Source organism: Pyxicephalus adspersus, chromosome 4 (assembly GCF_032062135.1).
Source record: "Pyxicephalus adspersus chromosome 4, UCB_Pads_2.0, whole genome shotgun sequence".
Lineage (NCBI taxonomy): Eukaryota > Metazoa > Chordata > Amphibia > Anura > Pyxicephalidae > Pyxicephalus > Pyxicephalus adspersus.
In genome coordinates, this window is record NC_092861.1 from 58,674,874 (window position 1) to 58,689,303 (window position 14,430).

At 37.5% G+C, this 14,430-nt stretch overlaps 1 protein-coding gene across 2 annotated transcripts in view; it reads right to left on the minus strand.

The window, feature by feature from the left end:
• The window catches only part of DIS3L2 (DIS3 like 3'-5' exoribonuclease 2), a 157,719-nt gene that overhangs the window by 100,128 nt on the left and 43,161 nt on the right, over window positions 1–14,430 (minus strand). For both annotated transcript variants that reach the window (XM_072408312.1, XM_072408313.1), the window contains 2 exons: window positions 12,589–12,754; window positions 573–673 (listed from right to left, as the gene is read on the minus strand). In XM_072408312.1, the coding sequence (XP_072264413.1) occupies window positions 573–673; window positions 12,589–12,754 (267 nt within the window). The remainder of the gene's footprint in view (window positions 1–572; window positions 674–12,588; window positions 12,755–14,430) is intronic.

Sequence of the window (14,430 nt, forward strand, 5' to 3'; positions counted from 1 at the left end):
ATTCCCCAGTGGACAACCAATGGTCAGTTATCTCCTGTGAAGTAAAAACTGGGGGAACACTGAAAACAAAAATAATTTCAAACAAAATATTCTGGTTAAAATCTACTGATATGCATAGCAAAATTTACCGGGGAACAAAATGAACAAAGTAAAAAACTAAAATACAAGATCAAACTTGCATGAGTTTATTCAATTCCTAATGTGGCTCAGTACGGTGTATGGTCTCTACATGCCTCTATACACTCTCAGCAACATCTGGGATGAGAATATTGGATGGTGCCCTGGGGAACCTGGGCATTAGTGAGTTCCTGGACAGACAGTAGCACTACTAGGGTCAGAGGATTTTACCCAGCTACCCAACCACAGTAGGGTACCATTAGCTAGCTAGGAGGTATGTGTAGCACTTCAAGAACATCATAGACCCACTGCCAAACCGGCCATGCTGGATGAGGTTTCAGGCAACATACCATTTACTATTGTGTCTCTAGACCCTTTCCCACATGTGCCCAGTGTGAACCTGCTCTATAGCTGCAAATATTCAGGAAGGCCATTAACGATCACAAACTATTTACCTTTGCAGTCTTTTGAAAGCAATCATCTGTTTGGGTGTTGTAGTTAACCGGATCACAGGGTGCTTTTTTCCTTCCAGTTTTAGCTGGCATGGTTTTAATATCTAATGGAATCAAAGTAAACAGAAAAGGAGAGAGTTAAACAAAAAAACATACATAATTCTTGCATGTACTAGCATATAATGAACTGTTCAAGACATTTGATGGTATTCTTTGCAACATGCTTAAAAATGAAGCTAAAATAATAACTAATAACAAAGTTGCTCATTTTTTGTTTGGATGATTGTATAGCCTGTACATAATTGGTAATAAGGGCATATGTAGCAAAAAATAAATGAATTGACAAACGTAAATAAGTTGTACATATTTCCATAACTGCTACTCAATTTGTCCTTTACATTTACAAAATTACAAAGATATACTATGCCAATCGTTCAAGTACAATATAGTAAAATGATATGTAATTAACTGCAATCGATCTACACTTTGCACATAGTAACCTTGTTTTGTATTAACAAAAGAGTCTATTTATAGTTCAGGAATCAGATCACCTGTGACTGAGCTTTGCAACATCCCTAATACATAGACAAAAAAAAACTTTATATGGTATAGTAAAGAGCGATCTGAACTACTAACACACTTTATTAGTAGCATAAACACCTTAAAAGTTTCAAGAGAGCTTTACAAACTACTAAAACCAAGAACTGCATTAAAATACCTATCTTAGTGTAAACACGAAATGAGAGGTTTTTATAACAGTGCATGTACCCTGAGCTTCCAATATACAGAATTATTTACACTTGGCTCCCTAGAAAATAGGTAATTTTTTAAGATTCATACCATGGGCACTAGTTAATTTTAACCTCCCTAGCGGTAACCCCGAGTGTGACTCGGGGTAAAAAAGTTGCTAAAAGTGGTAACCCCAAGTCACACTCGGGGTTGGAACACCTATGGAAGGTTAGTAAATACAGCGCTTACCTGATCCGCCGGGGTCCCACGTCGTCCAGCGCCGCGATCTGATTGATTCTTTCTTCTGGATCCGATGAGTCACCGGGGGAGTTCCCGGTGACGTTGGTGCGTGTGTACGTCCCAGCCAGGCGGGGCGGGAAATTCAAAATCAATTTGTATTACATTCAATATGAAATAACTGTATTGAATGCAATACATTGGATTTTTATGTGTAAAAGCAGTACATTGTTTTCAAGAACATTGATTTTACAGAATATATAATAGTATAATGTGTTTTTTTTTTAAATAGATTTTTTAAATTTATTGTTTTTATTTTGTGTGTATTTATGATTTTGTGTTTCAAACTTTATTATACTCATACTATTATAATATACTGTAAAATAAATTTTCGAAAAACAATGTACCGCTTTTAGACGTAAAAAAACGGAAAGAAATGAACCGCTAGGGAGGTTAATACCAATTTAGGCAGAAGTTTATGTACTCATAATGAACTATTTACATATTTGTAACTCCAGAAACTAAAAGGCATGAAGGAGAAATTCACAGCTTCATTTTATTTAGAGCAGACACCTGCAGCCTATCAGCCTTTTAATGACCACACACAAAGCAGGTGGTTTTTAAGTAGTTAGAAACTACCCAAACCACTAATTCAGAGCCTTTATTATTGTATTTTTATTTTTGAATTACTTCAAATTACATGCAGTTCAGGCGAAAAACTACATTTTGAGCATAGAACTAGTCTGGTATTCTTTTAAACCACCCACCCCTACAAACATTTCACACGTATTTTGAACTTTTCAGGTGGTTATGATTGGTCACTTGGTCTTAAATGATTTTTGTGTAGAATGGTGGGCAACCAGTAGATGGTGCCATGTTACAAACCCAGTTTCAGCCAGAAGGTGCTTGTTATACACTGATACTTTACATGAGGACACTGCCATCTAGTAGCCCGAGTACAAACATTCCTACATGGCATCGAGGCCAAAACTCTTGGTTTATAATTGAGTATATATGGTAGACATCTGCAGAAACACACAGTACACTGCTTTATTTAAAGACCCTTATGCTGGACATAAATACCATTCAATATAGTAACAACTAACAACTAAGGAAAGGTCTGTAAGTACCAGAAAGACTAGACTTCGAAAGATATTGGTCATTTTCAATGAAAATCATGTTGCCCAAAAAGTGGAAAAACTGAATTTGGTTAGTCTTTTATATAACTGTAAGAAAAAGTATCGTTATGAATATGGTCAGCGATACAATTAAAGTACATCAAGTAACCATGTAGTACATAGTCGACCCCATAACCAGATATACACCATATGATTCATACATTCATACTGTATGTACACATAAGACTAATGTTAATAACCTGTACACCATCCAAAATCTGTATTTTTTTTTTTAAGTAGCCAAAAGATGGATTCCAAAAGACTACACCTCATTTGAGTAAAGCTCCTCAAAACGCATTCACATGTTCCACTTAAAGTCAGACACATTCTCATCTGACTGCCAAATGGCCCAAACCACCTTTGTAGTCATCATAACTCATCTTTATCAGGTTACAGTACAATTTGGGAAAAACAGCCTCTCCTACATAAACTTTTTAATAGATAAAAATAACATTACACACTTGACCTAAGAGCTCTCACACGAGCTGCACTGAAATTTTTCCAAACACCACCATCATATTACAAAAGCTGGAAAGAGGTCTGTTAAAACATATGCCAAGTCCACCAGAGTAACAGTGATCTAAGACTCATGTATACACAGACCAGTTCCACGATAGAGGAGCAAACAATTCTGAAGTTGATAGGAACTTCTTCAGTAACCTGATGGCTTTAAAACAATCTATACAAATCTATGCTAATTAAAAAGCCAAATGTAATAGTTTTACAGGACCAGCATAGAAATACAGGATCCAAAATTATGTACATACTACATATACATGAACTAAAAACTACAAAAAAAAAAAGGTAATCTTTAAGATGGTACTTTAGATTTAAATTGAAATACAGTTTGTTAAAGCACAACATGGTAAACTACCATTGTTTACCCTATTAAAAAAAGACAACCTAAAGTTATTTTTTATTTTAAACCTAGCATTGTTTTGCCTCTCCTGCAGCCACTTCCTGTCTACATGTATGCACCTTAGGAAATGTGCCCTGAAAAATGTCATACCCAATTGTGAAAACAGTTGATTATGACTGCATGTGAATTGAAATGGCTACCTGAAATCTTTTGAACCTGGTATGAATGAGTGACAAAAACATACAACTTTGAAACACGGACAGTGGAGTTTTAAGTTTATGAGTAGACTACAGAGAAAAAAGTACAAATTATGAAATTAAAAGGTCTTGTTCGCGTTTCATGTCCATCCATGAATTAAATTGTATGCCAGTCTTAAACACCACAAAAGCTGTGCTTGGGGCTTCAAATTGACAACTTCTAGTGCCGCTGTGACTAATATATTACTCACTGTATAGCAATTCTTACTTGGGCAATCTAGTACCCTGCTGGCACCTTCATCATTTCCTAAAAGGCCACACCTTGGGCAATGTGCCACAATATTGTTCATTTATAAATAGTTCAGTTCCTGGGGCGAGAATATACTGAAATCAGCTGGAGCAGTGCCTTTTCTGTAAAAACGGTTTTAACTTCTGACAGAGTTTTAGCAGGATGGAGAGGCTGACTCCAACAACGTTTCACCACGTTAAAGGAAATGATGTATTGTGTCCCAGCTCACACAGGATGATTGCTATAAAAAATTTATTACAATTGTCAGATACTGGAAATTGAGCTCCATCCTTCAACTCTCAACACAGAAAAAAAAACTCACATTAGGGTAATACTAAGGCACGTCTATACATAAATCGTGAAGATAAAAATAAAGTTTTAAAATTAAGGTTTACTGAATATCAAATAATTTATTTACAGCCATTATACACAAATTCATGTACCAATAATAGAGTATAACAAAATAGGATGACAGTCACCTAAAATTCTCTTCCTGGTTCAGGTTATTTAGTGAACACCATATTTACAGTTTCATGAATAAGTCCCAATAAAATGGATTATAGATAACACTGCACAACAACAATTTTGCTACTGGAAATAACACGTGACTTACATAATATTGAGTGTGCTGATTCCAAATAGGAACTCAGAATTTGCCTATCACATAAAGATTTTTTTATGTATAACGATTATAGACGTGCTATAGCTGTTCAAATAGTCAGTAATTAGGTAATGTATTTTTACATGGGAACATTATATACCAGGTCGCTTGGTGGCATGCATGTTCCAGCAGTGGCTGGGTAAGTCAGTTAGCGGACGTCAGAAATAGTATATATTTTATAGATTGTATATAAAGCGAGATGGACCAAGGGCTTGTCTAGGGTGAAAACATCCTTTTGCATAGTACAGCTACGCCATAGTGAGTCGGTTTTGAGCTAAAGATGAGTAGGCGTAGCTGTTAATAAACCGGACAATTTTTGCTACATTTGTGGCAAATATGGCCCGTGTCAGCAACGCAAGAACCAAACCAAGAGGGTGAGATTTGCTTACAAGTATTACTTTGAATGTGAAATGGAGATCAGGATAAAAGGTGGGCACCTCATATCTGCTGTCAGGTGTGTTACATTGGCCAAACAGTGGGTGAATGGGAAAAGGAATAAAATGCCTATGGTTTGGCGTGAGCCAAAAGACCATCACTCGGACTGCTACCAGTCCCTCAGACAGTGCCAGTCCCTCCTACATCTGTTGTTACTGACCGTGACATGTCGGATGATGTCGATGTTAATGAATGTTATGAACCCTAATTTGAAGAGGGTAAGCCACATTGTTTAAGCCAAACAGATTTGGATGATCTATTAAGGGACCTGTCTTTGTCAAAAGAGAAGTCAAAACAGTTAGCCTTCAGATTAAAGGAGTGGAATTCGCTACAAAAAGAAAAACAACTTCACACTTTCGTGATCGCCCCACAAAGTTCACAGGTTATTACAAGCTGGAAAACGACATTTGCTTTTGTACCAATGTGAGTGGTCTGATGATGGAGTTCCGTTGCAATTGCTTACCAGAAAATTGGAGATTGTTCATAGACATAAGCAAAGCAAATTTGAAAGCTGTATTGTTGCAAGAAAGGTAACAAAATACCTTCTGTTTCTCTTGCTCATGCCAAGGGGAAAAAAAAAAAAATAAAAACATACAAATCCATGGAGGTGGTCATCATTTTGAAATTGATTACCTATTCAGAACACAAGTGGAACGATTGTGCTGACCTGAAGGTGGTGGCACTCCTTCTTGGCCTGCAATTGGGATATACAAAATATATGTGCTTTCCTGGGCAAGGCGTAACTTATAACAAATCAGGGTAATCATGGCAGAAATGACATAGGGTCCTATGAAGCGAGGAACAAACTTCAGAGAAGGCACCCTGCAACAAATATTCTTTGTTGAGAGCCAGACTTTGTTCCAGGTAGGAGAAAAGGGACCTTACAGCGACACCAATCAGTAAACTTCTTGTAACAGGCAGCTGACTGCTCTAGGTGCTCTGAGGTTGAAGCCCAAATGCATTTCAAGTTCCTCAGAGCCACCGAGTCATCATCATGGGTGGATACCAGGGCTCAAAGATACTGTTCCAAGGACTGATTGACTCTTTCCCGTCTGCCCATTGGTTTGTGGGTGATTGGCCGAAGAGAATTCTGCAGAGATGTCCAGGGAATTGCAGAAACCTTTCCAGAAACGGGAAGCAAATTGCACCCCACGATCTGACACGATGAGTGGGCATACGGAAAAGACGAAAAATTTCCTGAATAAAAATTGGCACCAATGCTACTGCTGATGGTAAAGCTGTAGGAGGTGGGCGAAATAGGCCATTTTAGAAAAGTGATTCACGATCACTCGAGTAACCATGCAGCCATCACAAGAGAATGTAGCTGATCGCGACTATACGCGTAACTAACTTAAGATCCTGACATCCTAGGCAGAATCAAACTTCAGATTTGGATTCAGGGCACTTGATTTAGTATGGGACACATGGACCAAGTAGCAGACAATATTTATTTTTCGTGATGCAGTGTAATCATTGACCATAAAAAAAAAAAAAAAAAAAAATCATGTTGATGTGAAAGACAAAACCATTACCATTAGGACGTTTTTTGCATCTAATTTGAATATTCCTGGTTGAATTGGTTACTATAGAACATAGAGAAAATCACTGGAAGAGACTTTGTTACAGAATGTTGTAGCATAAAAACTAAACACTTCAGCAAAGCATATGCAAGGGATGAATGGTTTTGAGTAAGCCGTTAGACGTTTGGGATGATCATGCAGCAACATAGTAAAGATTGCCCTCACCGATTTCTTTTACTGGACATCTGGAGAACAGCCTGTTATAGCACACAAGGGTGGAGTGTCTCCATGTGTTAACCTAGGGGGGGGGTTCACACAAGCAGGGTCTTGCCTTCAGCCATCATAAGCCTGGCAGTTACCAGAAGTACAGCAGGACAGGACACAGAACAAGGCACGGCCTGTACGGTTTCAGATGCTGCCGAACTGGAGAAATGATACATAATACCAAATGTTAGATGGCCCTGGAGATAGGGGTGTTCTGAACATTTATTAAGAATAGCAACTGCATTACAGGGGTGAAAGGGCTGAAAAGTCAAGGATGGGTTTGTGACATGGCTTCCCCATAACTTTCCACATGCAGCTCCATATCAATGACATGTACATTAAGGTGGTGGCAAGCTTGAATGCCTATATACCACAGAGTGGAAAGGACAGCATCTTGAGATGGATCAAAAAGCAGACCCGGAACAGTTCTTTAACTTACCATGTTCTTAGCCACTTGGATAAGTGTTGAGGGACAACTTAAGGGGCATCTTCAAATCCCATTTCAGACAGTTCTAGTTCTTTTGGAAACTTAACGTAACCCAATACTGAATAATGGTATAGAAAATCTCTTTACTTAAAAGCTTTTTTCTTGTAAAGACTCCCAACTAAGTAATGACAGCAATTAAAAGGTGATATCTAGTTTGCAGCAGAGAGGATTCACTGGGGTTTAATTATTTAACAGGCTGGGGGGGGGGGGGATAAAATGAGGGGACTTTGGTGACTTTTTGGTAATAATAATCAGGATTTATATAACACCAAAATATTATGCAGTGCTGTACATTAATAGGTACCTGAGTAACATTTCCATGGTTGCGCCCTCTTTTGAGTACATTGTGAAGTTATAAATTGTATGTTCTAGTAGAACAGCAGGAGTTACAATTTGTTGCTGCAACTTTATATAAAATTTGTTTTTTTAAATGGACCAATGGGGTGACTGGAAACTTTAATTCCCATATAGGCAATTGGCCGTACAGCATGGGGCCCATAAAATGTAAAATGGCTGCGCATGAGCCATTTGCTTTTGCCTTACCATTGATCGGTAGAAAAAAGGAGCACAACAATGCAAAACAAGAACCCCTTTGCAGAGTTTAACAAATTTTGATTGCTTATAAATGTTTCCATTGAAAACAAATGGAAGAGTTTATGACTCTTATGGCATTTAGAAGCATTTTAAACAAGCATTTTTAGGCTTGCTTTAAAACACTTGTATAAACTCCCATAAATACATTCAAAAAGGGTATAGAAGTTTAAGAGAATAAAATAAACTTGATTCTACTCAGACTAAGTTCTTCATAGACATAGTTTGCTCGGGAATAGTTACAAAGAACATGTCTTTTAGGTTCATTTATTCTTTCCCAAAGGTGCACTATCTGGGAAACGGGTAATTCATACATATTCGGGGCAGAAAGATGCACTTGTTTACAGCCACAAGGAGAAATATGGGTTTAGGTACCTACAAGTTGGTTTATGAGCGACTAGTATACCTGTATATTTAGTGTTTACAAGTACCAACCAAGCTGGCGCAACCTGTGGCAGGTATGATTGGTCAATGTATTAATACAACTATTGAATCTTGTTGAATATTAAGCACTTGTGATTATGAAAAATTTAATTTAAAAATGTGGAACATTTACTACCTCTGTTAGATAATGTCAATCATCATCACAACATTCAGGACTTAGTTTTGCTGCTCTTTAGATTGGTAGGTAAACAAGAGTTTCAAGTCCTTAAAATGAAAATCCATCCTCACGCATATCACAAATTTTTAAAATAAGAGCAGTCATAAAAAGGTAGTAAATAGGTCATTTGCAAAAAATTCTGGACACTCTCTATGATTAACCTTTGGTGATAGTTGGAGAGGATGTCATGATCCTGTAATGTATTGAATATAGATGTAGAGACATATACCTGAAGTTTGCTGGCTAAAACAACTTTCATGCTGAACACTGCCAGATTAAGAGTTCACATTTACATCAGCTCAAAAACTATAAACGATACAAATGGGGCTCAAATCCAAGCTTAAAAGCTTTACAAAAACCTTGCCAAGGAAACGCCAGGGATAATTAAGATGTATAGGATGGTTACGTGTATGTGACTGCATTAACCTGAAGCACTTGTATTTAGCCTTAATTTGTCACAAGCACAGCTGCAGAGCAAGGACAAGACCTCAGCAGTGAACAGATGTGCTGCTAACATAACTATTATGAAACCATCAACTTTTATTAACATACATTAAAGGTTTTTTTTTTTTTTTTTTAAACAAGCATGTATGAATATACATTTTAAACACTGAACTAGTTAACAGGAATCTACTAAATCAGTGTTAATGTTGTGACAGCTTTTATTGGCTTTCATACCCAATTGTGATCATTAAATATCTAGCAGAAATGCTGCAAAAATCAAAACTAAGAACCAGGGAAGCAATGTACGTTTACAAACTTTCAGCCATTTGCAACCTGAAATTAAATTTACACACATTTGGAGTATACTGCTTACTGACCCTGGTGGCCGAAAACCCCAATACATGATTGAAGGAAAGGGGATGAGATTGGGGGGGGGGGGGGGGGGTGGAGTTTAGATAAAGAGAAAAATTATCAACTTATCACTTCTAGCAGCTTAAACAGACCTTAAGGCTGGCCACTCTAAGCAAAACTAAACTACAAAACAGTTACTGGGCTGTGGGAGCCGAACTGCAGCATTGAAATGCATATGCCAATTAATGGGAGAGCAGAATAAACTATATTAACCAGCCTGTCCCTATGCTAATGACTTGCTTGCTGAAAAAAAAAAAAAAATCCTCCTAGACACCAAGCCAAGTTTGTTTGTTTTTTACTTTGAGTCCTACAGCTGAAGGTGATACTAGTCAGTAGATCATGGTCTAAAGCTGCGTACACACTGCCAATTTTTGTCGTTGGAAAGGATCTTTCACGATCCTTTCCAACGACAAGGGAGTGCACGATGCATGAACGGTGCTGTACATGCAGCACCGTTCATGCTCTATGGAGAGGGGAGGGGGAGAGCGACGGAGTGGCACCCTGCTGCGCGCGCTCCCCTTCACTTTCATTACGATCGGCTGTCGGCTGTCGTCCATCGTCCGGACGATGGACGACACCGACTGTACACACGGCAGATTTTCGCCCGATGCCGATTATCGGGCGATAAAAATCTGACGTGTGTACGTAGCTTTACTCTAGAGGTCTGTCCTTCAAGAGTATGCCTTTATCCAGAGACAGCCTATCCAGCATTTCTCTTTGATTTGTGATTAATCACTGTAAAGTTTTAAGATGTTACAGTAAGACGAAGGTGAACTTAATTAATGTTTGGGTAAACAAAAAAAAAAAAAAACTAAAGTAATAAGCCAGTATGATATGCTTATCTTTGAGTCACAGTAACAATCTCACTGACTTTTCAGCTTTATCTCTCCTGGTAAAATTAAATTTTTACCAGTAGCATGATAAACTGTTTCTTAGAATGCATCATCTCCGCAAGAAATATATTTTGTTCTTTAAGAGATTACAGCCTCAGACAGCTTCTTGTAAAACAAATTCTCTCCCATGTTAAAAGTCATCTATCCATCCACAGATTAGCAGTCACTGCAAAATTAGCCTTCCAAGTCCCACCTTTAATCACTGGAAGTCTGTTGGCTGAAGAAAAGGAGATTAAAATCCTTTTTGCTGAAAGATGATCTTTAGGGAGATTTCTACAAAATGTTCATAGGCTTCCGTAAAAGCAGGAAAAAGACTATTTTCAGGTTAAAATAACATTTGTACAGCAGATTGAGAGAAGAGGTTATCCATGGTGACTGCACAGCAACTGAACATTTGTGTGATCTGTGTGGTTTGTTCTATAGACTGAGAACATATTTGTGATACCTCAATTCTTACTTTAAACATTTTGTCTGCATTTTATTCTTTTGCTCATTAGGACATAACACACCCTAACATCCTAATTGGTTACAAATGTAACCCCAATATATTACAGTCTACTAAATATTAAATGGCGTGCCTTCAGATGCGCTTAATGCCTAGTTTAAAAAAAAACAGAACAGCAAAAGGTTTTTTCCATGTCAAAAGTTGTTTGAAGAACTTTTATTCTAAGTTATTGCGCTTTTTATGTGGCAGTACACCTAGGCAGAGTTGTGCAGATCCAAGGCATGGAAGCAGTGGGTAGGTAATAAAGAGCCTTCTTATTCCTTCTTTGTTGCATGGCCAACCTCTCCCCCACCCTTGGAGATACCTATTTATATACTGTCAAAGTAAGCAGCATGGGATACTAGATAAGGACACCCTGAGGCGCAGATACCCAAGACCTATTTGAAGTCCTTACCAAAGTCTATAGTTTTGCCAATAAAAAGGCACTATGTCTGGTTCTGCTCCTTATGAGTTTTGCTTTGTGGCAGACCCACTGTGGTCCCAGGGAGAATGACACAAGACAAAATTTTGGCTAGTTAGGGTTTTATTTTTATTGCCGATTTGTTAGAATCGATGCTGGCATGCTATGTCACTACTCCCATTTCTCAGCCAATGCAATTAGTACCTCCTAGCACCAACAGATGATCAGCTACTGCTACTCAGATTGCCTAAAATTGCATTCTAAATTGGTGATGTTAACAAAAACAAATGTATTTTTAAAAAGTTGTGTATCAATATCACCTAAAGGAGCCAATGGACAACTAAACTTTTTTGTGGCTATATTTCCACGATGGCACAAAAAAAAAAAAAAACTATTGTGGTAAGAAAAATATTGATGTTTTTTGAAATGTTTGTAAATCTTTTGTAAATTGGTAACGATCAGTAATTATGCGGACCAAAATGCTTCAATGTTTCCTGAAATAGTCCCCCTAACAAGTAACAGAAATGTCAGCAAAACATTACCAATCTTTAGTGTACTTGCTGTCTACACAGGTTTACGTTAAATTGTATTATGAACAAGCACATTAAAACATATACATATACAATATAATATATATATATATATATATATATATATATATATATATATGGCTGTGTGAACTTTTGTTTTTGTTCTATATCAGAGGATTCAGATTCTAACTTAAAAGTGCAGCCTGCTCAAGTGTTTTACAATTATCAATAGTAAGATATTTCCTGCCTGTTTTATAATAAGAGGTTTCCCATGATTTATTGATGGGCTATATTTTAAAAGTTTGTCATATAGGTGTTTTATAAATACTGGCCAAGTAAGATAAGTGAGCACAGTAAATGCACTAGTTTTTATTTCTCAGCACTTTAAATTAATATTTATTCACACCAGAATGGGTAATTTTTGGTTTATTGAGTTTGGGGAGTCCGATTTACCAAGGGCACTAAAAAAAAAAAAAAAAAAAAAAAAAAAATGACTTCTACTCTCGGCTATTGCTAGCAGAAGGCATAAATGAATACCATTGGATCTGGTGAAGAGAACCGAAGTTTATATTAGCATGTTGTATGCATTACTAAAAAAAATTACTATTACTATTTACTGTTACTATTACATTTATAAAGTACCAACAAATATGACATATGCTTTACAATAGGCTTGGATGGCAAACTCGTGCTGAAGTAAGAAGTGTGACACAGGGGAAGAGGACTGCAAGTATTTGAGCTTCAAGCATTGAAAAAGAAAATATATAAAAAGTAAGTTAAAATGTTACCTTTCACAGTAGAAAGATTACTGAATTCACTGGCCAATGTACTGCAACCGTCATCCTCTGCTCCACTGTCAAACTGAGCCTCTATAATGAGATCTGGACTCGCCTCATTTGTTTCATTAGTTGCAGCTCTGACAGGTACACCTTCAGAAGCTTCTGATTTTACTACCTGCATTAAATTAAAAAAAAATATATATATATATATATATATATGAGAAAAAAAAAAAAATAGCTGTGTTTAAGCTCCTTATAGAAAGATATAAACATACTGCATTTAGGTTGCAGAAATGCATCAATTCGTGTTGTGGCCTAATGGCACATCATTTTTTGTGGACAGTTCTTATCCCCCACAATGTCTTATACCCAATCATCTCCACAAACAAGTCCCAAGATATCAAGTTATTAATATCAATAATATAATTATTAAATAGGATTTATGTAGCACAGCACTGTAGGTGGGGGAATTTACACACAATAGAAGATACGTAGTGGTGGGAGGAAGTGACTGTTCAAAAGACAAAAGAAGATGGGTAGGCAAGTTTGAAAAAATGGGTTTTGAGTGCCCTTTTAAAATGAGCAGAAGGTAGGAGCAAGCCGAAAAGGATTACGAAGCCCATTCCAGTAAGTTGGGGCAGCTCTAGAAAGTCTTTCATCCGTGCATGTGATGAGGTTGTGTGAGTAAGGAAGTTAGTAGTAGGTCATTGGAGGAGCGGAGAGAGCGGCTAGCGGAGTATTTTTTTACCAGGTCAGAAATGTAAGTGGGACAAGAACTGTGGGGGGATTTGAAGGCAAAGCACAGGAGCTTGAATTTGATTCTAAGGTGAAATGGAAGCCAGTGTAGAGAACTGCAAAGAGATGTAGCGGAAGAGGAGAGGTGGGAAGGATGGATGAGCGGCTGCAGCGTTCATAATAGATTGTAGAGGAGAGAATCGGGTTAGTGGAATACCAGAGAGGAGGAGGTTACAGTAGTCCAGACCAGAGACTATTGTAGTTAATTAAACTATTTAGGATAACAAAAAGAATGCACAAGACAAGTTTATTAAGTAATGCAAAAAATCCCGGCCAAACAGATAAACATGAAAGCGGAAGGATTTCCTTATTAGGCACAAAAAGGTAGCAAGTGAGAAGACTTTATGGCAAAAGGTTATATAGTCTATAAGTGTTACATTGTAACACAAGCCAACACTTTTTTGTTACTGATTTCAGACAAAATAAAGACGGGTTATAATCACTGTATTTGTCAGTCATTTGCAACCACTATTTAATGTAGTGCTGCGTAATATGTTGGTGCTATATAATATCCTGTTTATTAGTCAAGGCTCTCCCTCTTTTTTCTTCTCTTTGAGTTGGTCTTGTCTTTGGGAAAATATAACTTAAAAATTAAAAGCACATATCGTCAATGGAAAAGGGAGAATTTTGTAAAAACCTGTTCGTAGTTGGCAAAATTTACCAGACTTTTAAAGCATATCTATACTCACAAAATCAACTTTGTCTTATGGATAACATAAGCCCAAGGTATCACCTGAATTTTTTTTTCCCCAGCTTGCTTTGACCTTTAAACATGAAAAACGAGTTCTAGCCACACCCCCAGGTCCCTCCATCGCCTAGGCAGTGAGGTGCAATCTGGGAAATGCCATCCTTGGTGGAAGTGTTTCTAATCCACTCCCACTGCCCTAATTATGCCATTTTTTTTTCTTTCCTTGCCTGGGACTCATGTCACTCAAGTGTGACTGCTCAGTCTGCAGCTGCTTCCTGCTTCTTTTCAGCTTGAGAGCTCTCATGCAGAGGTCTCCAGCTAGTGAGGGAGGGGGTCTGGGTGGAGAAATTCAGGAGAGGAAGAAAATG